General features: G+C 43.5%; 2 protein-coding genes and 1 pseudogene across 11 annotated transcripts in view; 1 reads left to right on the forward strand and 2 right to left on the reverse strand.

Moving 5' to 3' along the window:
- The window catches only part of PRSS16 (serine protease 16), a 194,443-nt gene that overhangs the window by 93,198 nt on the left and 75,875 nt on the right, over positions 1-25,370 (reverse strand). The window contains exon 16 of the mRNA XM_035297328.3: positions 8,355-8,454. The gene's annotated coding sequence lies outside the window, so the exon portion shown is untranslated. The remainder of the gene's footprint in view (positions 1-8,354; positions 8,455-25,370) is intronic.
- Positions 4,077-25,370, reverse strand: part of ZNF391 (zinc finger protein 391) — an 83,426-nt gene continuing 62,132 nt past the window's right edge. For 5 of the 10 annotated variants that reach the window (XM_054254749.2, XM_017971586.4, XM_078368121.1 and 2 more), the window contains 2 exons: positions 8,355-8,454; positions 4,077-7,615 (listed from right to left, as the gene is read on the reverse strand). In XM_054254749.2, the coding sequence (XP_054110724.1) occupies positions 6,465-7,541 (1,077 nt within the window). In that variant the 5' untranslated portion in view covers positions 7,542-7,615; positions 8,355-8,454 and the 3' untranslated portion in view covers positions 4,077-6,464. Of the gene's footprint in view, positions 7,616-8,354; positions 8,455-9,675; positions 10,688-12,771; positions 13,055-16,725; positions 17,039-17,389; positions 17,468-25,370 lie in introns of those variants that run through there. The other 5 variants (XM_078368122.1, XM_054254750.2, XM_035297299.3 and 2 more) reach the window with 5 other exon arrangements.
- Positions 16,872-18,897, forward strand: LOC100413888 (NHP2 ribonucleoprotein homolog (yeast) pseudogene; annotated as a pseudogene).

The raw sequence follows: 25,370 nt of genomic DNA on the forward strand, positions 1-25,370 counted from the left end.
CCTGTAATCCCAGCTACTCAGGAGGCTGAGGCGGGAGAATTGCCTGAACCCAGGAGGCGGAGGTTGCGGTGAGCCGAGATCGCGCCAGTGCACTCCAGCCTGGGTGCCAAGAGCGAAACTCCGTCTCAAAAAAAAAGAAAAAAAATGTTGGCAGTCATGTAAGGACTTGGTGCAAGTAATTCAGGAGAAGAACGTTGCTGCCCAACCTGGTCCTGCCCGAGTGTTCCAGTTCACAGAGTACCTGCTGCAGTTGGTGGAAGTGCAAAAGCCTTTTCTGTTTGCTAAGAGAACTGGCCAAGGTACCCGGCTTGGTGGGGGACACCAGCCGACCAAAGCCCATATATGGACTTGGCAATCCACCGGTACCTGCAGCCAGATCCAGGCCAGGCTGCATAGACAGCTATGAAAGCCGGTCAGTGAAAGGGAAACCTGTTTTTGCACCTTGGCATCGGCTGCTTGGCTCTCCACTTATGCACTGTGTGTCTGCTGCATGCCCGAGGACATTCTTGGGGTGGCTATTTTGCATGGCTTGGCAGCTGTGCCATCTACCATGGACTTGACGGACTATTTGAAAGGGGAGCTGGGATGGTGCCACTGTGTGGTAGACTTGACCCATGCATTCCTCTCAATCCACATCGCTCCAGAGAGCCAGGAAGAGTTTGCCTTCGCGGGAGGGCGACAGCGGACTTTCATCGTGTTGCTGCAGGGCTGCAGGCACAGCCCCATTCATGCCATTTTCTTATTAATGATGACAACCTCTGGCTCTTTTGCAGGTTTGGAAGCAGCAACAGCCCTTTTGCCAGGGACTGGGACGACGAGGCTGAAACAGCCTTTCTGAAGGCACAAGCCCTGTGGGTAGTTAACCGGGGTGCCCATTTAAAGTACGTGTGCTTGTAACCACAAACAGTGTTGGCTAGGGCCTCTAACAGTGTTTGGAGCGCTTGGAAGTGCCAGTAAGCTTTTAGTCCCAGCTATGGAAGGGAACTGAGCCCCAGTGCTCATTAATAAAGAGGGAGTCAGTAACTGTATATGCTGCCCTGCAGGCTCATAAGAGTGTGGCTGGACGGGTTACAGTCAGGCAAATGACTTACGCGATAGCAGGACGGGTACGTTCATGGGTAACAACCCCCCAGACTGGGACAGCACAGACATCCACTTTAGCGAAGGGGGGCGCCTACTTAGAGCAGTGGAGTATGCTGAGTCCAAGTCCCTTAGCAGCAGAGTTGCAAGAGGTCTTGAGGCCTGTAGTTCTAATACAAGATAAGGCCATGGGGCCTGAGGCACCCCTAGACCCTGAGCCTTCACTGTTAGGAAGGGTGTCCTCCTATTCCTAATAGGGCATGGTACACAGCTAGATCTAGCTGGGTGCTACTGCTGCCTGGTCTGCTGGTGTGGTCCAGCCTAGTAATACCATATGGTTTGAAACCAGGTGGAGACAGAGAAGCAATGAGCTGAACTCGGGACAGTGTGAGTAGTAATCACTGAGGTGTCTATGGTACCTATTGTGGTAATCTGGGCTGATAACTGGTCAGTTTATTGAAGCCTATGTGTATGTATCGGGCTTGTGTGCCCAAAGCCCATGTGTCAGGCTAATGTGTTAAGCCTGTGTATGTATATTGGGCCTGCATGCCTAGAGCTTATGTGTCAGGCTAATGTATCAAGACTACGTACGGGCCTGTGTGCCCAAACCCTATGTCTCCCTCAGCCTAGGGATGGAGGGTAAGGTACGTGGATGTGTTTTGGTCAAGGAATAGGCTGAGGCGGACATGCAGGCCTGCATGACTCAGCAAGTTTGGCATGCAGGTGCATACCTTCACTGTTATATAACCTGTTTATGTAAATTCCTATTTGGCTCTGAGCCATTACTGTCTGTAAAAGGTCTAATTGCCCTGCTGACACTGTGCACAGGGCCCGGCTCAACATGGCTCTTGTGCAGGTGCTGGTGCCCAGAGAGAGTGTGAAGCTACTGGCCCCTATAAAGGAGAATGACCAACTGGCAGACGAGCAGGTGGGGAGTCAGGAACAAGCTCATGCCCAGAGAGAGAGTTAAGCTGCTGACCCTGAAGATGAGGGAGAGCCAGCCCTGCAGTTGTTGTGGGAGTGGCTCGTTCAAGCAGCCAAGACAGGGCAGACAGTGTGAGAGAGCTGACGTAAGTGAGCGAATATGAGTGAGCTGCTGCTGATGAAAATCATCTTTCACTTGCCCACAGTCCCCCGAGGACTCTCAGCTGTTTGCCCATCCACCTAGTCCCTGCTAGACCCTGGCATTTCAACCTGACACCCTCTAAATGCTCCACGACATGCTCTTGGTCTTGCACTGTGTTCTTATCCAGGCCCACGCTGCCGGGTTGGGAGAAGCTGGCTGCAGGGTCCTCAGCCCTGACACATGGAGCACAAATGCCCCAGAGCAGGCCACATAGGAAGGAGGTTCGAAGCAGGGATCTTATCACCAACATCCTGACGATTTCTGCTGCATGATGCAAAGCCCTGTAACATTTTCACTTTATAAGCTTTTTAATATTTTAAACTTTTGACTCTTTTGTAATACCTTAGCTTAAAACATAAACATTGTACCCTTATATAAAAATATCTTTTCTTTCTATCTTATTTCTATACGCTTTTTAATATTTTTAAATTTATTTTGTTTACTTCGTAAACTCTTTTGTTAAAAACTAGGACACAGAAACACATTAGCGGAGGCCTCTGCAGGGTCAGGATCATCAGTGTCACTGTTTTACAGCTGACTGAAAAGTCATCGGGGCAGTAAGACGCACGGAGCAGCCAGCTTCTATGATAACAATGCCTTCTTCTGGAACACCATCTGAAGGACCTGCCTGAAGCTCTTTTACAGTTAACTTTTTTTAATAAGTAGAAATACACTCTAAAATATTAGGTTGGTGAAAAAGGAATTGCAGCAGGTTTCTATTACTTTCAATAACAATAACCACAATTATTTTTGCAGCAACCTAATAACTGTAAAAAGTATGGTATAGTAAATACACAAACTAGTGACACAGTGCTTTCTTATCAAGTATTACACAGTGCTATACTTTTTTTTTTTTTTGAGACCGAGTCTCACTCTGTTGCCCAAGGTGGAGTGCAATGGCCTGATCTTGGCTCACTGCAACCTCCGCCTCCCAGATTCAAGCAATTCTAGTGCCTCAGCCTCCCGAGTAGCTGGGACTATAGGCATGAGCCACTACACCTGGCTAATTTATATATTTTTAGTAGAGACAGAGCTTTACCATGTTGGCCAGGCTGGTCTCGAACTCCTGACCTCAGGTGATCCACCTGCCTTGGTCTCCCAAAGTGCTGAGATTACAAGTGTGAGCCGCCACACCTGGCCTTTAGTGCTATATTTTTACATGACTGGCAGTGCACTGTTTATACCAGTGTCACCAAAAACACATAATTATGCCATAACATTACTAGGTCATAGACATTTTCCAGCTCCAACTTAACCTTATGTGATCACTGTCACACCTGCAGTCCATCATTGACCAAAATGTCCTTGTTTCTTCTGGCACCCAGTCAAAACTTTATTACTTAGTATGCTCTACCTCCCACTCCTGCGAACGCACTCCATCCTAAAAACAATCTTCACATCTGCCTTTCTGGATCTTCTTCTACTGTGGACTAAATATTTTACATGTATACATTGTATAATTACATGAAGACCAATGGAGGAATTCATCTTAATTCTAAGTGTTAGAAAAGCTTTGTTTTCCTCGAAGAATGGACATATTTTTTTCCTTCTAAAACAATGTAAGCAAATTACCTTCTCATTTTGGTTGCCAGAATACTCAGCTTGTATCCCTAACCGAATACCTGTGTAGGTTATCATAACTTGTCCTGATCTCTTAGTGCTCATTTGTATGGTTTTTTTTCTATTTTTTCGTATCTTGTTCGCAAACTTGAGTCATTGTTTACATACAGTGAAGTTATAATAAAGTAGTTGTTGCCTATTATGATAAAAGAAATACCTTCTAGCTTATTTGACTGTGATCCTAGTTTTCCATTTCTGGTAATGAAGTTAAAAACTCCGCAGGAAAGAAATAAGAAGCTAGAGGCAAATGTGAATCAGTACAATTATAATAATGAGAATTTATTGAGCTTTTACTGTATGCCAGGCACTGCCGTATTACATTACATGGATAAACTCACTCATTCCTTACAGTAGTCTCATGAAATAGAACGCCAAGAGGTCAGCATCCTAGGAGATCTGAAGGAGTCAGTCTGAATAGTCAGTTACACACACAACTCAAGGAAAAACAAAATGGGCCAAAATACCTACGAGGTTACCTCATCATTCAAAAAACTAAAAAGATCATGCTGCTAAATTAAACCCTAGACGTTTAGATTAAAACTAGAGCACCAGCTGGCATCGCACTATGTATTACATGGGGCTTATCAAAGATGTAGGGTGATTGACAACTTCAAAATGGCTAATGTAAGGAAGGTGTCTAACATAGGACAATAATCGAAACCATCACTACAGAGGATTTCTGAGAAGGCAGGGAACTGAAAGTGTCACCGTCAGGATATGAGCGTGGCCTTTAAAAAAGGGATAGGGTTTCTGGAATACAAAGAAAGCAGAACATGGAAAAGTGCTAAGGAATAGTTTGAAAAGAAGCCAAGTGTGAGAAGAGGGTATGGTAGGAACAAGAAACAGGCCTGCCCGCATGCATTATCTTTGAGAAGAGAAAGTAAGTAAATAAGTAGATCGAACTATGAAATACCTTAAGTTAAAGAAGTTTACATTTTGGCCAGAGGTCACTGGGAAACTGCAGCCTACTTTTAACAAAGTGGTCGTTTAGTAAGGAGCTAGATAACGGTAGTGAGTCAACAGTGATCAGTTTAGTAATCCAGGCACAAGGTACCACGACTGGGAAGCAGCAGTATGAGACGTCAATTACTAATCTATATCACATAAAGGCAAGCTGTTTGATTACAAAAGGACAAAGCGGAACAGTGAGCAATAATTACAGGGCATTTAGTGTCTACTCAGCACTTCGTGATGTTTTATCTCAATCAAAAACAAGATTTCTGGCTGGCGTGGTGGCTCATACCTATAATGTCAATGTTTTGGGAAGCCGACATGGGAGAACTGTTTTGAGTCTAGGAGTTCAAGACCAGCCTTGCCAACATAGTGAGATCCTGTCTCCACAAAAAATGTTTAACATTTTGGGTGTGGTGGTGTACACCTGCAGCCCTAGCTACTCAGGAAGCTGTGGCAGGAGCCCGAGAGTTCAAGGCTGCAGTGAGCTATGACCGTGCCATTGCACTCCAGCCTGGGCAACAGAGCAAGAACTTCTTTCAAAAATAAGACAAAAACAAACAAACCAAGATTTCTGTCTTCAAGAAGTGTATAATCTAATTGCACGACCTCAAGTCTTATAACTGGATAAAACGAGATTATTCTGGCCCAACCCTTGCCGCATGGCACAGAGCTGATCATTGGCGATCAAAGAAGCGCTGGGAGGTAGGAAACGGCAGATCAGCACAAAATCATGGATCCTGAAGGAAGCTTAAGCTTTAAGGCATAACAGTGACAGAAAGTGCTGCAAATGTTGAGTAGGAACAGGACCGAGAAACAGGCACTGGGTTTGCCCTTGAGAGATCAACCTTCCAAGATTTATGAGGCTCAGAGCCACAGAGTATAAGTTTTATGAAGTCTGTAAATAGAAGAAAAGGATTTTTTTAAAAAAGGCTCTGCTACTGGCAACTTTCCCCCAAGATCATGAAGACATATCTCCAAGATTTTTAGAACATTTTCGGTAAAAATGTGATAAAATAACACTAGGATTAGTTAGGCATTAGGCACATTAGTAAAAAAATGAGTTATATTTTGAGGAAAATGCTAGAGCAAGAAACGTGAGTGAAGGAGGAAGGTGAGAAAAAAGTCAGAAGAATGAATTTCCTCCACACTATTTTCCCCAGACTGGTGAGATGTTTTTAGTCCTGTTCTAAAGCCAGATCCCTCACTTCTGTTACTAGAGCCAGCAAGTACGAAGACACACACGCAGGATTTTCTCTTCATGTGAAGGGGCCGATGTGGTTAGAAAACAGGATTAGCTGGCAGGTTGGGGATGCACGCCTGATGGAATGATCAGTGGAGAGACTACAAGGCGTCAGGCAGCTTCACATTCTAAAGTTGGAGCCTTTCGGAACATTAGATTGCATATGATAAGTTTTTTGAGTCATCTCTTTGTTTTATTGCGAACTCATTTGAGAAAAGAAAAACAAAGAAAAAGGGGAGGTAGAAAAAGTAAGAGGGAGGGAGAAAAGGAGAGGAGAGAAAAGAATAGATCGCCAGAAAGAAGGAATGAAAGCTTAAAATGGTTACAGGTATCTAATAAAAGAATATGAGAACAAGTACATATACACACTTGAAATACATACATTTCTATGGTGGGAGGTTAGGTATGTGTGTTCTGGGGTTAACATTAATAAAAGCTCAGACGTTACTCTTTAGTATGTAGGTGCTGATGTCTGATGAGAGTTGAACTCTGACTGAAGGCTTTTCCACAGTCATTACATTTGTACGGCTTCTCCCCGGTATGAGTTCTCTGATGAATAGTAAGGGATGAGCTTCGACTGAAGCCCTTTCCACACACTCTGCACTCATGGGGCTTTTCTCCAGTGTGGATTCTGTGATGTTCAGTAAGAGATGAGCTTCGACTGAACACTTTCCCACAGTCACTGCACTCATAGGGGTTCTCCCCAGTGTGTGTTCTCTGATGTTCAATAAGCAATGAGATCCAACTGAAAGCTTTTCCACACTGACTACACTCATACGGACTTTCTCCAGTATGTATTCGCTGATGCTGAATGACGGTCGAGCGGTCACTGAAGGCTTTCCCACATTCCTTACATTTGTAAGGCCTTTCTCGAGTATGAGTTCGCCGATGCTGACTAAGGTTAGTGCTTCGGCTAAAGGCTTTTCCACATTCACGACACTCATACGGTTTTTCTCCAGTATGGATTCTCTGATGTAGACTAAGATGTGCGCTCCGGCTAAAAGCTCTTCCACAATCACTGCATTCATAAGGTTTCTCTCCAGTGTGAATTCTTTGATGTTCGACAAGGTGCGTACTTCGGCTGAAAGATTTCCCACATTCATTGCATTCAAAAGACTTTTCTCCACCACGAATTCTACTGTGTATAAGAAGGTTGGATTGGTAACTAAAGGCTTTTTCACACTCATTGCATTGACAAGGTTTTTTTTGTGAGAAAAGTCTGTGGTCTTTAATTAAGTCTGAATTATCTTTGGAGTTTTTCGTAGATACTGGGGATCTGCTGCCATTTGGAATTTTCTGTTGCGTGTCAAGGTTTGGCCTTAGACTAAATTCCCGTGATTCAGGGCCTCCCTCCTCCGTGAAAATTTCTTTGAGTGTCACTGACACTTTTCTGACCACTGTATTCTCCAAAGAGGATTTCTTCTGTGCAGGACATTTTGTCTGCCTTGAAAAGTGGCCTTCATGTTTATAGGCTTCTTCATCTGTAGGACCCTGAGCAGTATCCCCTTTGAGGTTGTCCATTGCTGACCCTGAAAACTCTAGTTCTTCAGAAACAGTGTGATTGGTGTCGACGCTTTGGTTCAGTTTATATCTCCCTATATGAAAGATATTTAAAGTACAAATGTCATCTGTATCTACCGCGGAGAGAAAGGAAAATAAACCAGCAGAGAAAAGACAAGTAATTTGAATTCATACACACCAGCAACTTTATATGAGGAGAAAACAAAAAAGGATAGTGGGGGGATACGTGAGCAAAGCCAGAAGAGAGAAGAGGCAGAATTTATGCAGTGGGCATGGTGAACACAGAGACAACGAGAAATATGGAAAGAGTTATTGGGTAACATGCTAAGCCAAACAAATGGAAACGAGCGGGTGCATCAGCTGATGACAGAGTGTTGGGCATTAAAAGGTAAAATGACCTATTACGGTAGCTTGTTAGCCATGGAAAATGAGAGCAGCAAGAAGGATGACAAGAATCAAGACTCTCAAGTGTAGGAAAAAAGGAAAAAGAAAGATGGCTTGATCAAGCTTCAATGCACCCATTTTCCTGGGATTGAGACAGAATAAATTTCAGAAATGATAACTACCACACTGCTAGCCCCATTTGCCCCTCAACCCTTCTTCCATTATTGTACTTCAGGTGTTCTTCCAAAGAAGCACACAGTCATAGATTATCAGAGATTTCACAGAACTCAGACATCGTCCACACCTACCCACTCAGCTGACAGAAAACAGACTGAGTCACTTGCCTACATGATCCAACAGCTGCAAGGGCCTGGACCAGAACTCATCTTTTAAACGTCAAACCAGTGGTCTTCTTCTGACACCACTCACCTAGACAGGGACTTCTGGGCACTGCCTCTTCAATGTCCTGAAGATCCAGCAACTACTGTTATTCGTCCTCCAACCGGGTCCAACTCACGTGCTGGGGTTCCTGCACATTAGAAATGATTTAGCATAAGGCTGCTGGTGCTGAAGACACAGAGCTATTCAGAGCTCAATCCCCGTGTTTTCATCTACAGAAAAGGCAGAGTGAACTCGCAAAGGATCTATGGCTGAGGGGCTGGAGACAACGAGTCTCCGAAAGGGACTAAAATTGGATGCCAAAAGATGGGTTACACACACACACACAGGTTACACACAAACACACACGTTACATACACACACACAGGCTACACACACAGGCTACATACACACACAGGTTACACACACACAGGTTACACACACAGGTTACACACACACAGGTTACATACACAGGTTACATACACACAGGTAACACACAGGTTACATACACACACAGGTTACATACACACACAAGTTACACACACAGTTACATACACACACAGGTTACACATGCACAGGTTACACACACATGCACAGGTTACACACACACACAGGTTACACACACACACAGGTTACATACACACAGTTACACACACACAGGTTACATACACACACAAGTTACACACACAGTTACATACACACACAGGTTACGCACGCACAGGTTACACACACATGCACAGGTTACACACACACAGGTTACACATACACACAGGTTACATACACAGGTTACACACACAGGTTACATACACACAGTTACACACACACAGGTTACATACACAGGTTACCTACACAGGTTTTACACACACACACACAGGTTACACACACACATACACATCATAATTACTTATGACACTTGTTACTCCAGACATCTGAGCCTTGCTTTGGAGCCAGGAAATCTGATGGGGCCAAGGCACTTGTATTTTAATAAGTTCATGTGACTTGACAAGTTCCATGTCCAGAAAGAACCTCAGAAATAGTCTAGGGCGCTTGAACAAAGTGCTAGCTTAGACTGTCTTCTACCCTCCAACATTCTATTCACAGCATGTAGGTATAAAACAGAAACTCAGCTTCCCATAGAACAAAAGGCCCCTTCTCTCTACAGAGGGACTGAAACTTCCCAAAGATCTCAAGCTTCCCAGGTACTAGACAGCTAGCTTTCCCAGATGGCTCTTGTTGAAAAAGCAAACACCTCACATTCACATTGCCTGGCACCAAGTAGTGAGTTTATCTCCACAATGACAAAGTTGTTTTCTACTTGTATTATAAGAAGGGAGAGCCACAGGGAAGCAAGGCCCTCTTCTGCAAGACCAACCTATCAGTGCCCTGCAGAGCATCCTGGCTCCAGCAGCCTTTGTCAGAAAAAGGAAGATCTGGGAACTTATGCCTTTTCTTCTCGCCCGTCCCCAGACTCCAAATTTCCTCATAAAGCTTGTTTAACCCCTTCTCTTGTTAATTCACGTGTACATTCCTGTGTATTAGAGGAGGCAATGAACTGTCTAACAGTTCCCCAGATACTTCTGCTCACAGCATAATTTGAGATCCATGAGATTAGGGAGTTCATCCAGCTTCATAAAAGTCTTTCCTTTCTCATAAGCTGAGACCTCTCAGATGTGGAGGTTAGCCTTGGAGGGTATGCACCAAGAAGCCATACATGGAGAACCTGAGGTAACATGATGCTGCTGTCTGTGTTCAGCTTTGCCAAGAACACGCCTTTCAGCTGAAGACAGGGAAGACAAAAAGCCCTACTACTGGGTTGACGCAGGACTCAGAATTCCTTGTGGAATATCACATTAAGATCCAATTGAGGCTGGGTGCAGTGGCTCACACTGTAATCCCAACACTTTGGGAGGCCGAGGCAGGCGGATCACTTGAGGTCAGGAGTTCAAGATCAGCATGGCTAACATGGTGAAACCCCGTCTCTACTAAAAATACAAAAATTAGTTGGGCATGGTGGCGCATGCCTGTAATCCCAGCTACTTGGGAAGCTGAGGCTGGAGAATCGGTGGAAACCGGGAGGCGGAGGTTGCAGTAAACCGAGATCACACCACGGCACTCCAGCCTGGGTGACAGAGTGAGACTCCATTCATTCTCATGCTTATTAATATTTTAATGATTGTTAAACTGTGCCAATTTGATATGAGATTATCTATAATCAACTAATGTGTATATACTGTGTATTAGGCTGTTCTTGCATTGCTATAAAAATATCTGAGGCTGGATGATTTATAAAGAAAAGAGGTTTAACTGGCTCCTGGTTCTGCAGCACGTAAAAGCACGGGGTTGGCATCTTCTCCGCTTCTGGTGAGGCTTCAGAGAGCTTTCACCTATGGCAGAAGGTGAAAGGGGAGAGGCATATCACACAGTAAAAGCAGGAGCAAGGCAGGGGAGTAGATGCCACACACTTTTACACACCTGATCTCACAAGAACTCACTCATTATTGCAAGGACAGCACCAAGCCATGAGGGATCTAATCACCTCCCATCAGGCTTCACCTCCAACACTGGGGATTACAGTTCAACATGAGATTTCATGGGACATATATTCAAACCATATCATTCTGCTCCTGGCCCCCAGGTCTCAGGTCCTCACATCGCAAAATAGAATCATCTCCTGCTCAATAGTCCCCTAAAGTCTTAAGTCACTCTGGCATTAACTCAAAAGTCCCAAGTCCAAAGTCTTATCTGGAGATGAATGTCTTCCACCTATGAACCTGTAAAATCACAATTTATTTACTTCCAAGATACAATGGGGGTACAGGCATTGGGTAAAGATTTTGGCTGATTTCTCTCATTGTAAAAGGAAGAAATCTGCCAAAAGAAAGGGGCCACAGATTCCAAACAAGCTTGAAAAGCAGCAAGGCAGTCATTAGATCTTAAAGCTCCAAAATAATCTCCTATATATCCCACATCCAGGGCACAGTGGTGCAAGGGGTTGGTTCCCAGTGCCTTGGACAGTTCTACTCCTGTGGCTTTGCAGAATTCAGCCCCACACTGCGCTCCCAGGTTGTTGACTACCTGTGGCTTTTCCAAGCACAGGGTGTAAACTGCTTGTGGACCTACCATTCTGGGGTCTGGATGGTGCCCCTTTTCCCACAGCTCCACTAGGCAGTACCCAGTGGGGACCCTGTGTGGGGCCTCCAACCCCACATTTCCCCTCTGGACTGTCCTAATAGAGGTTCTCTAAAGGGGCTCTTCCCCTACAGCAGGCTTCTGCCTGGACATCCAGGCCTTCACATACACCCTCTGAAATCTAGGCAGAGGCTGCAAAGCCTCCTTCACTCTTGCACTATGCACATCCACAGGCTTAACTAACACCCCACGAAGCCACCAAGGCTTAGTTTCTACCCTCCAGTGCAGCAGCCTGAGCTATACCTGGGCCCACTGGCACAATGGCTGGAGCTCAAGCAACCAGGATTTGAGAGCAGCCTCCTGGAGTGGCGCAGGGCAGTGGGACCCTGGATCTGGCCCTAAAATCCTTAGTCCTCCTGGGCCTCTGAGCCTGTGATGGGAGGCACTGCCTCGTAGATCTCTGAAATGCCTCTGAGGCCTTTTTCCTATTTCTTGACTAGTAGCACTTGGCTCCTTTTTGGTTATGCAAATTTCTCTTGCAAGTGGTTGCTCCACGGCCTGCCTGAATTTCTGTCCTGAAAAAGCTTTTTCTGTCTCTGCAAATTTTCCAAACGTTTATGCTCTGCTTCTCCTTTAAATATAACTTCCAACTTTCATTTCTTTGATCCTACATCTGAGGACACACTATAAGAAAGAACCAGTCTACACACTGTTTTGCTGCTTAAAAATTTCTTCTGCCAGACACCCTAGATCAACATTCTGAGGTGCGAACTTCCACAGATCCCCAGGGAAGGGGCACAGGGCAGCCAAGTTCTTTGTCAAGGCCTAACACACATGACCTTTGCTTTAGTTCCCAATAAGCTCCTCATTGCCATCTGAGACCCTGTCAGACTGGACTTCACTGTTCATACCACTATCAGCATTTTCGTCACAACCATTTAACCAAACTCTCCCTCATCTTCCCATCTTCTGAGCCCTCCAAACTCTTCCAACTTCTGCCTGTTACCCAGTTCCAAAGTTCCTTCCATATTTTTAAATATCTTGAGAGCCAAGCCTGTCCTCAGTACCAATTTGCTGTATTAGGCCATTCTCGCGTTGCTATAAAGAAATACTTGAGGCTGGGTAATTTATAAAGAAAATAGGTTTGACTGGCTCATGGTCCTGCAGGCTGTACGACCATGGTGCTGGCATCTGCTCAGCTTCTGGGGAGGCTTCAGGGAGCTTTTACTCATGGTGGGAGGCAATGGGGGAGCAGGCATATCATATGGCAAAAGTAGGAGAAGAGAGAGGTGGAGAGGTACCACACGCTTTCGCACAATCAGATCTCATGAGCACTTACGCATTATCGCAAGGACAGCACCAAGCCCTGAGGTATCCACCTGTACGATCCAGTCACCTCTCATCAGGTCCCACCTCCAACATTCGGGATAACAATTCAACTTGAGATTTGGTGGAGACACATATTCGAGCCCCATCATATGGTATAGGGCAAGAGTCTCAGTGTATTTGTTTTTGCATTCAAATAATCTCATTATATATACAACTATATTATGCATTAGATGTGTTTGTGTATGTGACATATATGATAGACACATAGAAACTCCAATAGGGAAAGTTTCTACCTGGAAGAAAAAAAGAAGAACTTATGAAAGGAATCTAACTTGGAAGTACAGTCTCTAGAAATGGACTTTCTTTGGGCCTACCTATTCTAAGCATTTTATGAATATTGTCTCATTTATTCTTCACAATAACTCTGTGAGAAGGGAATTATTATTATTCTCACAATACAAATAAATAGTGTAAAGTACAGAGAAGTTACATAATTTGGCCCTAGGTCAAATAATAAATCCTAGGTTCAAACTCATTATACTACGTATTATGTGTTGCTTCTCAACAGACAGGGAAAGAATGCCTCAGGCACGCTTTCTGCTTAGGGGCTTGTAAATGGCCAAGAAACTAAACTCCACCAGTGTCAGAGGATATCAGCATGACCTTGACTTCAGAGTGCCGTAGGGGTGTAAAGAGTGACTACCTCCCAAAGGCAGTCTCTGAAAGGCTGCAGTAAATCTCAGCCACACCAACAGGGCTATCCATGTAACCTATGGATTAAAGTCTCTGGCCTTAGCCAGACATGGTGGTTCATGCCTGTAATCCCAGCACATTGGGAGGCCATGGTGGGCAGATCACTTGCAGTCAGGATTTTGAGACCAGCCCGACATGGTGAAACTCCATCTCTACTAAAATATAAAAATTAGCCAGGCATGGTGGCACACACCTGTAGTCCCAGCTACTCAGGAGGCTGAAGCGGGAGAATCACTTGAACTCGGGAGGTGGAGGCTGCAGTGAGCCAAGATTGCACCACTGCACTCCAGCCTGGGTGACAGCGAGACTCCATCTAAAAAAAAAAAAAAAGTCTCTGGCCTCCAATGAAGTGCAAGTAGCATCCTCAGCACAATTCAGGGAAACATCAGAGGCCCAGAGCTATATGCATTGACTAGGTAATCTGGATTTTGGTCATAGCTCCATTTGTAGCTATATAGAAACCAGGGAGAAATAAGCAATCTAGTTTTATGTCCCCTCATCCGTAAAATGGAGATGCTGGACTTGACTGGTTCAAAGTTATCTGATTCCCAGTAGTTTAACTTTAGATCCCAAACTTTGAAGCACATAGCCATCTGCCTAGACTAAGGAGAGAGGACAAAAATGAATCTCCTCTTTTTCAAATCCTCAGAGACATGTAAGATCTCAAGGTACATAATAGGCCAAAAAAGGCCTGTGTTCATTAATCATCTAATGATGAATTAAGAGTGAAGGAGTGTGGAAGATATTAAGGGCAATCAACAGGCAAATAAAGAATAGTCTCTTGGGCAAATTTGGCAGACTCACCTAAGAAGGGAAGTTCCTTTAAGAGAAATAAATGTGTCTGTTTGGCAAGATGAACACTTTCAGAAAAGAGGGAAGAATACATAACTCATGTGGAATATGGATCTTATAGAGACGCAGACAGTTGCCTTTCCCTCTTCTGCCTTCTCTTGGTTTTACTTTTAATAAAAGGCAGAAATGGGAAAAGGTCATACTCTAAGGCATCCAGAACTTCTGTCTAGTGATGTCCAGATCTGGCCTGTTGAATGCAACTCTAAGGATTAAGAAGTAAAATGAATGCCCAAAAGTAATCCCATCTCCTCTCAGACGTAAAGGAAATGACAATGGACATTTATGTCTGGGTTTTAAGTTCATCTTTTATGATCAAAGATAAAGAAGACAGATCTAAGTCAAATCCAAACTTCCTCTAAACTCTTCAGGTGAGCCAGCCTCTTTGACCTTCTCCTCAAATGAAATCAAAGACACTATGGCACTGGTCCCCCTACTTCTTCCTGAGGGTCAAAATAGAAGACAGATGACACTGCTCAGAGCTGTGCTTCCTTGGTCAAGTCACCTTTCTGAAAAATCTTGTCCCATATTATAAAACACCATTACTAGCATGTGCTTGTCTCTTCTTACAAAGCTTTTGTGAATACTGCAAGTTAAAATATGACAAGACATTTACAACAAAGAATATCATACATAACACAAGGGAGATGATGCAATTACTATGCTTATCTCACATCAATGAATTTGAAAACTGTGATGGTATGTTTAAGGAAAGATGCTGTCCTGAGGATTTGAGGCTCCCTTCAGCAGCTGCTGCTCTAGAGCATGGAGAGAGGCATTCTTTTTCCTGGCTTTGGAGGATGTATATGAGATGGGAAAGGGAAACCTAGTGAATGTGATAGAAGTTTCATGGATAGTCCCTAAACATATCTCAGAGAGGCCAGGAGGTTAGGGCTTGTCTCCACAATGTTAGGGCCATACGTTTATTCAGATTCCATCCAAGGGATTCCTCCACACAATGTGGAAAGTGGCCTCCCCTTTTCTCCTTTCTTCCTCATACTTTCATTATTTAGGTTACCTTACTGCTCTCTGGATACTGTATCCCCACAAAAACATTCTTAAGTGGTAACAACAGGCTGCAGTCCTAGAAAATCTGGTGGTTAGCTCTTCCTTTATGTGGCTCTAACTTTCTAGCACTAACAGCGTTGGCCACCACTGTTACCCCAATTAGCTAAAATTCTTTTGACAATGTCACTTTCTCCTATAATCAATTCCTGATCCAGGAATAATTCTCCTTTATTTTCTACCCGCTTCAGAAAAAAGAAGGTTTCGAAGGTTCTGGAATAGGGCTTCTCCAGGTGCTTCGTTTTGTGGCTCTAGGCTGATTGCTTCCTGGAGCCTTTGCCAATCCACGAAGCAATCAGCAGAAGTGCCTGGGCAGCCTCAGTTTAATCACAGAATAGGGAAAATCTTGTCCTACCAAAGGTGATCTTCAGGTAACAATCTTCACAGAAACTGGCTCAAAGCACGAACTCACACACAAAGATCCACAGTAAATGTCAATGCACCTACCAACAAATAATTAACAACTACTTTGTTGTAGTTCCAACCTCATCATCGGAACCATAAACTAAGAACTGGTAGTCACTAGTCCATGTAACTTCAAGCAAAAAAAAAAATTTTTTTTTTTTGAGACAGAGTCCCACTCTGTCACCCAGGCTGGAGTGCATGCAGTAGCGTAATCTCGGCTCCCTGCAACCTCCGCCACCCAGGTTCAAGCGATTCTCCTGCCTCAGTCCCCTGAGTAGCTGGGACCAGAAGTGCGCGCCACTACGCCTGGCTAATTGTTGTATTTTTAATGGAGACGGGGTTTCATCATCTTGGCCAGTCTTGTCTCAAACTCCTAACGTCAGGTGGTCCGCCCACCTCGGCCTCCTGAAGTGCTGGGATCACAGGTGTGAGCCACCGCCGCGCCCGAGCAAGTACTTTCTGTGACTCAACTTCCTGATGGGTAGCGTGGGGATAATAACGGCACGCCATTTCATCGGGTCGGTGCGAGGCTTACGTGAGTTACAAAGTCTTGGAGCGGCGCCTGCACTCACCCAGCACGGAGCCCTCCCTCGCCCAGCCGGCCGGGAAGCGGGCGCAACCCTGCTCCTGAATTCATCTCAGGGATCCACGGGAAACCGCCGGCTGCCACCGCCGCAGAGGGACCGGGCCGGCCCGCAGAGACGAGCGCTGGGGGCCCCCTGAAGACCCCTCGCCACACGGCGTCCCAACCGTGGCCGTGCCTCCCGGCCGGACCTGCAGCCAAACCACCCGCGGCCCTGTCGCCCGTTCCCTTCCAAGACACCGTGTTTCCACTTTCCAGAACATCCAAGACCCCCCACCCCGGGCCCCGGGCCCCGCGCGCCCCACTCACCGGCCGCCTCCGGCCGAGTACCCCGACACACCCCGGACGGGTCCCGCACTTGGAGCGGAACCTGAGTGCTCGGGCCTTGGGGAAGTCGGAAGGATTCAAGAGAAACCCCCGCGTCGCCCGCTGCTGCGACGCCCCTCGGGTTTCCCGGGCTCGCAGGCGCTCTTCCCTTCGGGCTGCGGCCGATCACGCTCTGCTCCGTGTCCGGGGACGATCACGGTCGTGGCCTGGACCCAGGTCTCCTGACACGGGCGACCACTTGCCGAACAGGAAACACACTGGGAGTGCGCAACAGATCGGCCGCGGTCGCGGCTCTGCGCCTGCGCCGGGGAGCCTGAGAGAGCGCCGCGCTGTGCTGGATTCACGTTGCCGGAGGTGTTTGCATTCCCCTCCCCGGGTGTGTGAGAGGCCGAGAGGCGGGTGCTAGAGCCAAGAGGAAGGGCGTCTGCGAGACCTCCCGAAGACCCCCTAATACACCGCAAAATACAGCCCAGACCGGTGGTTCATAGAGTTTTAAATAGCAGACACAAATAAATCCCCGAGCGAGCTGGTTAAAATACGGCTTCCCGGGGACTAGGTTTCCGCGGCCGCTGCGATGACCAAAGTAAAGGCAGATCCCGACCGGCCCGAGGCTCAGGCGGCGGCATGCTCCGGGGAGCGCACCTACCAAGAGCTGCTGGTCAACCAGAACCCCATCGCGCCGCCCCTGGCTTCTCGTCCCCTCACGCGGAAGCTCTGCAAATGCATCAAGAAAGCGGTGAAGCAGAAGCAGATTCGGCGCGGGGTGAAAGAGGTTCAGAAATCTGTCAACAAAGGAGAAAAAGGGATCATGGTTTTGGCAGGGGACACACTGCCCATTGAGGTATACTGCCATCTCCCAGTCATGTGTGAGGACCGAAACCTGCCCTATGTCTATATCCCCTCTAAGACGGACCTGGGTGCAGCTGCAGGCTCCAAGCGCCCCACCTGTGTGATAATGGTCAAGCCCCATGAGGAGTACCAGGAGGCCTACGACGAGTGCCTGGAGGAGGTGCAGTCCCTGCCCCTAGTCCTGTGAGGGGCCCCGGCAGGACCTGGGCACCTGCCTCTGGAAGCTACTGGGCTGGCGGCAGGATGACTGGCTGTCCCCCTGCCCACCCACACTGACGGCATCTTCCCAGTTCCCCAAGGCACGCCTTCTTCCCAGGCAGCTCTGACAGCCCTTTCATGAAGGAACACCAGCCTTCTCTTCATCAGTGCCATGGAACTTAAGTGAAGGCTGTTTCAAACACATTCACTGTTAAGTGAATGTGTGATGGGGAAAGTAAATGCTAAAAAGTCAAAAAAAAAAAAAAATACGGCTTCCCAAGGTTTACACTCCGAGACTGACTCACTGGCCTGGAAAATTACATTTTCAACGGGCATCTCAGTTGATTCTGATGCAGGTGATCTCCAGCCTGTCTGGAGAAACTGGCTCCATTGCACAGTCTAGATGATTAAATACACTTAAATGCAAGACACTTCTCAAGTTTCACCAAAAGAAAAAGATGAATAAAATCAGGACACTACCCTAATCTAGCGGATTTTTAAAAATTCTATTTATTTTTAATATAAGGCAATGAAGTTGCACAATTTGGCCTGGGAGTTTAGAGCAGGGGAAACTTAGGGAACGAGGTACATGGGGGTGGTTTGGCTAATGGAAGATTTAATGGAAAACACAGAGGAGGGCAACCTTACAAATAGTTGAGAAACTAGAAGAGTGGGAAGCATGTGCGAAGCTGTGGATTTGATATATGACAGCTGTGCAGCAGTACCAGAGAGACATCAAGTAGGTATAAGACATGAGCCATGACATATAAAGGAGCAGGATCCAAATTATAAAGCTGGGAAGAATTAGCTGAAATCTAATTTTATCATTTCCTATTTTTAAAACTTAGAAACACTTTCAAATTGTGGAACTACGTTTAACATTAAAGTTACCATTTTAAAGTGGTACAATAAAGTTTTTAGTGTATTCACAACAGCACCATCACTACCTAATTCTAGAACATTTTCGTCATCCTTAAAGATGCCCATTGAACAGTCTCTATTCCCTGCTCCCCACAGTCTCTGCTAACCTTTATTTTACGTTATGTTTCTATGAATTTTCCTGTTCTAGATATGCCATATAAGTGAAATAATACAACATTTGTCCATTTATGTCTGGGTTATTTTTAATTAGCATAACGTTTTCAAGGTTGATACATATTGCAGCATGTATCCTCCATGCCCTTAATGGCTACATAATATTCCATTGTGTGTGTGTGTGTGTGTGTGTGTGTTTACACATAGACAGCATATAAATATACATACATAATATTTTGTTTATCCATTCATATCTTGCTGAACACTCGGGTTCTTTCCGCCTTTTGGCCATTGCGAATAATGCTGCTATGAACATTGGTGTACAAGTGTCTGGGTCACTATTTTCAATTCTTTGGGTATACAGCTAGGCGTTGAATTGCTGAATCATAGAGTAATTCTGTAATCAGCTTTTTTGAGGAACCATCAAACTGTCTTCTACAACGGCTACATCATTATACATTTTCACCAGCAATGCAGAAGGATTCTAGTTTCTCCACATCTTTGCCAACACGTTAATTTCTGTTTTTGTTGTAGTATAGCCATCCTAATAGGTATGAAGCTTTATCTCATTGTGGCTTTAATTTGCATTTCCCTAATGGCTATATTTGTACATCTTCTTTGGAGAAATGTCTGTTCAAATCCTTTGCCTATTTTTGAGTTGGGTTTTGTTGTGTTGCATGAGTTTTTATATATTCCAGATATTAATTCTTCAGATATATGATTTGCAAATATTTTCCACCATTCTGTGAGTTTTTTCTTTCTTTTGATAGTGTCCTTTGATGCATAAAACTTTTTAATTTTTATGAAGCTCGATTGATCTATTTTTTATCACATGAGCAATACTTGAGAATTACATTGTCTAATAGAGAATTTTATGTTTTCTTCTAAGAGATTTATAGTTTTACTTCTTAAATTTAGGTCCTTGATCCATTTTGAGTTAATTTTTGTAGATGGTGTATTATTTTGCATTTGGATATCCAGTTTTTCCAGCACCATTTGTTGAAAATACTGTCCATTTCCCATTGAATGGGTCTTGGCAGTTGTTGAAAATCAATCCATCAACCATATAAGTGAGGTTTATTTCTGGGCTCTCCTTTCTATTTTATTGATCTGCGTATCTATTCTTGTTCCAGTACCACACTCTTAAGGTTACTGTAGGTTTGTGTAAAGTTTCGAAATTATGAAGTATGTGTCTTTAAACTTTATTCTTTTCTTCAAGATTTTATTTGGTTATTCAGGGTAATTTGATTTTCCATATGAATTTTAGGATGGGATTTTCTATTTCTGCAAACAAAGGTTGAAATTTTGATAAGGAATACATTGAAACTGTATATCAAATAGTATTATCATATTAGCAAGAGTTAGTCTTCCAATCCATGAACATGGGCTGTCTTTCCAATTATTTATGTCTTCTTTAATTTCTTTAAGCAATGTATTGCAGTATTCAGTGTACAGGTCTTTCACCTCCTTCATTAAGTTTATTCTGAGGTATTTTTATGCTATTTCTAATGTGTATATATGAGAAATATATATACTCAATGCCATAAATTCCCCCTAAGCTCTGCTTTCACAGCATTCCATAAATTTTGGTAAGCTGTGTTTTCATTTGCACGTAGTTAAAATATCTTTTAATAGCTCTTGGCATTTCTTCTTTGACACATGTGTTATTTAGAAGTGTATTGCTTAATCTCCAAGTATTTGGGGGATTTTCCAATTATCTTTCTGTTATTGATTTCTAGTTAAATTTATTGTCATCTGAGAGAAGTCACTGTATGATTTCTTTTAAATTTGTTAAGGTATGTTTTAGGGCCCAGAACATGGTCTATACCGACTAGTGTTCCATGTGAGTTTGAGAAGAAAGAGTATTCTGCTGCTGTGGGATGAAGTCTGTAAACGGCCATTACATCCAGTTGATTGATGCTGTTGTTGATGTCAACCCTATCCTTACTGATTTTCTGCTTGCTGGATCTGCCCATTTTTGATAAAGAATTTTTGAGATCTCTGTGATAGTAGATTCATCTCTTCCTTCTTGAAGTTCTATCAGCTTTTGCCTCATGTATTTTGACAGTCTGTTTTTAGGTGCATACACATTAAGGATTATGTCTTCTTAGAGAATTAACCCCTTGTTCATTATATAATTCCCCTTTTTATCCCTGACAGCTCTCCTTGCTTTTGAAGGCTACTCTGTCTGAAATTAATATAGCTATTTTCTGCTTTCTTTTGATTAGTGTTCGGATGGTATAACTTTATTGATTTACGTTTAATCTATATGTGTCTTTATCTTTAAAGTGAGTTTCTCAGAGACAACTTATCTTATTTCTTCACGATTTCTGCCTCTGTCACTGTAAGAGCTTTGTTGAGTTCCTGGAGGACTCACAAAAGCATGGGGAGGTGGTGGGCATGGTCCCTTGATAACTGGGTTCTCCTAGAGTTTTTAATCTCTGACTTATCCTTGCTAAGTCCCCAGCAATTCATCAGTTAGAGTTAAGGTTTTCTTGCATTGGCACTGGTTCCCGAAGAGGTTTGTGTTCATGGGTTTTTGCTCTAAGAAGCCAAAATACTCTCTTTTTGCCTGTCAGTCTCTCCAATTTTAGGGGCAGTGGTTTGCCCTGTGACCATACCTCTCTGATGAAAAAGAGTTGTTAATTTTTTAGCTTAAACTTTTTACTTATTAGGATGAAGTGGTGACTTCCAGCTTTGTACATGCAAGACCAGAAACTAGAAATGTTTAATTGTATTTTCACATTGTACATAGTGACTGTGTAACAGTTCATAGAAATACAACTGTTTTTGTGTGTGTGTTATTTTATATCATGCAACTTTGCTGAGTTCATTTATTATTTGTAACAATATTTTTTGGTTTCTTTAGGATTTTCTATATATATAATCATGTCATCTGTAAACAAAATTTTACTTCTTTTTTTCACTTGGATAAGTTTTCTTTCTCTTTTACATTTTATTTTGTTTTTGTGACAGTCTAACTCTGCCACCCAGGCTGGAATGCAGTGGTGTGATCTCTGCTCACTGCAACCTCCACCTCCTGGGTTCATACAATTCTCCTGCCTCACCCTCCTGCGTAGCTGGGACTACAGGCGCCACCACCATGCCTGGCTAAATTTTGTATTTTTAGTAAAGATGCAGTTTCACCATGTTGGTCTGGTGGGTCCTGAACTCCTGACCTCAGGTGATCCATCCACCTCAGCCTCCCAAAGTGCTGGTATCACAGACCTGAGCCACTGTGCAGAGCTGGTATCTATCTATTAAGTACAATTGTTTTATACTGTTGTTCAAGTCCTCTGTTTCCATGTATATTGATTTTCTGTCTAGTTGTAGCTATTATTGAAAGGGGAGTATTGAATTTCCCAACTATTATAGTAGAGTTTTCTATTTCCTCATTCAGTTAACTTTTGCTTTATATTTTTTGGCTCTGATGTTAGGTACGTATATATTTACAATTGTTATATCTTATAGTATTGAATATTTTGTCAGTATATGAAGTCCCTCTTTATCTCTTGCAAGTTTTTTTTTTTTTAACTTGAAGTCTACTTTTTTTCTGACAGTAATATTGCCACCCAAATTGTCTTTGGGTTACTTTTTACTTTGAACCACTTCTGTCTTTATATCTAAAGTGAATCTCTTGCAGATATCATATTGGTAGATCTTGTTTTTTATTTAATCCAATCTGCCAATCTATGTCTTTTAGTAGAATATAACAAGTAGTTGAGTTATATTCAGTGGAATTACCGATAAAGACATCCTGACTCTGCTATTTTTCTGTTTTCCATGTGTCTTGTGTTTTTCTTCCTTGATTCCTATGTTGCTGCCTTTTTCTGTTTTTAGCATACCATTTTGCTTCCCTTCTTCTGTCCTTTTCTGTGTGTACTTTTAGGTTTTTTTTTTTTTAAGGGAATACCTTGAAAATTATAATTAATGTCTTAAACTTACAATAACCTAGCTCAAATAATGCCCACTTAGTTTTAATAATACACACTTTTCTCATACACATCCCCATCTTTTCTCCTCAATATTGTTACTATCAGAGATTACATCTTTTTTTTTTGAGACAGAGTTTCACTCTTGTTGCCAAGGGTGGCGTGCAATGGAATGATCTCAGCTCACCACACCCCCTGCCTCCCGTGTTCAAACAATTCTCCTGCCTCAGCCTCTCGAGTAGCTAGTCATGTGCCACCACGTCCAGCTAATTTTGTATTTTTAGTAGAGATGGGGTTTCTCCCTGTTAGCCAGGCTGGTCTGGAACTCCCGACCTCAGGTGATCCACCCGTCTTGGCCTCCCAAAGTGCTGGGGTTACAGGCGTGAGCCACTGCGCCCAGCCGAGATTACATCTTTACTCATTGTATGCTCACTAACATAGATTCACAATCATTATTAAGGTTTGTCTATTAAATCACATAGGAAAAAGAAGTTTCAAACCATATGTAATGGAACAGAAGGAGTTAATTATGTTTACAAGTCATGGACAGACTCTATATCTTCATTTCCTTATCATTGGGAGTATTCTGAGCTCAGAATTTTCCCAATGCAAAAAAAAAGGCTCTGAAGAGCTGGACCTGGGAACCTGGCCAGTTCCCTGATCCAATTTTTGGTAAACACCTCAAGGATGTTAGTTACATGAAGACGTGTCCTGACTTGACCCTTCTTTGTTTTAAAAAGTATAAAAGATTGTTTAGCAGAAGCCGAACTGAGCTTCAATGGTGATTTGGTTTGGACTTGCGAAAACCCGTGCTGCTTCATTGCCGGTGTTGAAGCCTGTGAGCGTCTCTAGGTATCCTTGTAAATAAACTCTTTTTCTTTCCTTGTAAATAAACTCTCTTTCTTTTCTCTATATACCTCAGCTGGTGTTTTTCTTCCCACGAGTCTGCCTGAAAAGATTAGAAAATCAAGCTTGGTACTGAGCGGTGCTCACACACCATAACGAAAGCATAATACTGGATTTTATGCATACCTCATTGTACTTTGTACTTTCTATTGCTTTGAGTTCCTGTCACTGAACTTCATTTGAGTGTCCTTTCATTTCCTCATGAAGGACTCCCTTCAGCATTTCCTATAGAGCAAGTCTACTGGTGATGAATTACCTCAGCTTCTGTTTCTGTGGAGACATCTTAATTTATCTTCTATTGCTGAAAGATGCATTTTCCAGGCACGGAATTCTTGATTGACAACTCTTTCCCTTCCGCACTTCGAGTATGTCTTCTCACTGTCTTGGCCATCCTGGGTTCTGACGAGAAATCAGTTCTTAATTTTACTGAAAACAATTGTACATTATAACCTCTTGTCATGCTGCTTTCAAAAGTCTGTCTTTAGTTTTTGTCCGTGTGACTACTGTGTCTCCTAATGCAAATCTCTTTGAGTTTATCATGCTTATGACTATTAAGCTTCTCAGAGGTGTATATTCATTGCAAATTTGGGAAATTTTAATCAGATTTGGAACATTTTATTATTTCTTCAAATATTCCTTCTGCTCCTTTCTCAATTCTTCCATGATGTTCCGCAGGCCCCTCAGGCCCTGTTAATTTTTCTTTTTACTCCATAGACTCAATCTTTTTTTTTTTTTTTTTTTCTTAGAGATAGTCTTGCTCTGTCGCCCAGGCAGCAACAGAGGCTCACTGCAACCTCTTGCCTCCTGGGTTCAGGCAAAAGAGATTCTCCTGCCTCAGCCTCCCAAGTGGCTGGGATTACAGACACCTGCCACCACACCCAGCTAATGTTTGTATTTTTAGTAGAGACAGGCTCTCTCAGTGTTGGCCAGGCTGGTCACAAACAGATTTCTTGATATTTTTCCGTCTGATCTGCCATCGTACTTCTCTGGTGAATTTTTTATTTGAGTTATTGTTCTTTTGAGCTTCAGAATTTGTTTGAGTTCCTTTTTATGATTTCTCTATACTGATATTTCATTTTGTTCAGACATTATTTTTCTGATTTCCTTCAGTTGTCTACCCATGCTTTTCTTTACCTTTCTGAAAATATTTAAGTTAATTGATTTAATGTCTGACTAACAGTTCCAATGTCTGGGCTTTCTTGGGGATTCTGTCAAATATATATATTCTTCCTGTGAATGGATCATGCTTTCCTGTTTATGTATATTATATATATATTTTTAATAGAGACAGGGTCTCACTCTATTGTCCAGGCTGGAATACAGCAGTGCAATTTCAGCTCACTGCAACCTCCACCTCCTGGGCTCAAGTAATCCTCCTGCTTCAGCCTTCCAAGTAGCTGGGGCTACAGGCACGTGCCACCATGCCTGGCTAATTTTTACATTTTTTGTAGAGACAGAGTTTCACCATGTTGCCCAGCTGATCTCGAACTCCTGAGTTCAAGCAGTCTGCCTGTCTCGGCCTCCCAAAGTGTTGAGATTGCAGGTGTGTGCCATCATGCCTGGCTATTATGATTTTTTTGAGAACTCTGCATTCTGAGAATTATTTTGTAGTAACTCTGGAAATCCAGTTCTCCCACTCCTCAGGGATTGCTTATTTTTGCTTGTCAGTGCTGGCGCCCCTCATATGTGAGTTTTCCAAGTTATTTT

Source organism: Callithrix jacchus, chromosome 4 (genome assembly GCF_049354715.1).
Source record: "Callithrix jacchus isolate 240 chromosome 4, calJac240_pri, whole genome shotgun sequence".
In the NCBI taxonomy this organism is placed as follows: Eukaryota; Metazoa; Chordata; class Mammalia; order Primates; family Cebidae; genus Callithrix; species Callithrix jacchus.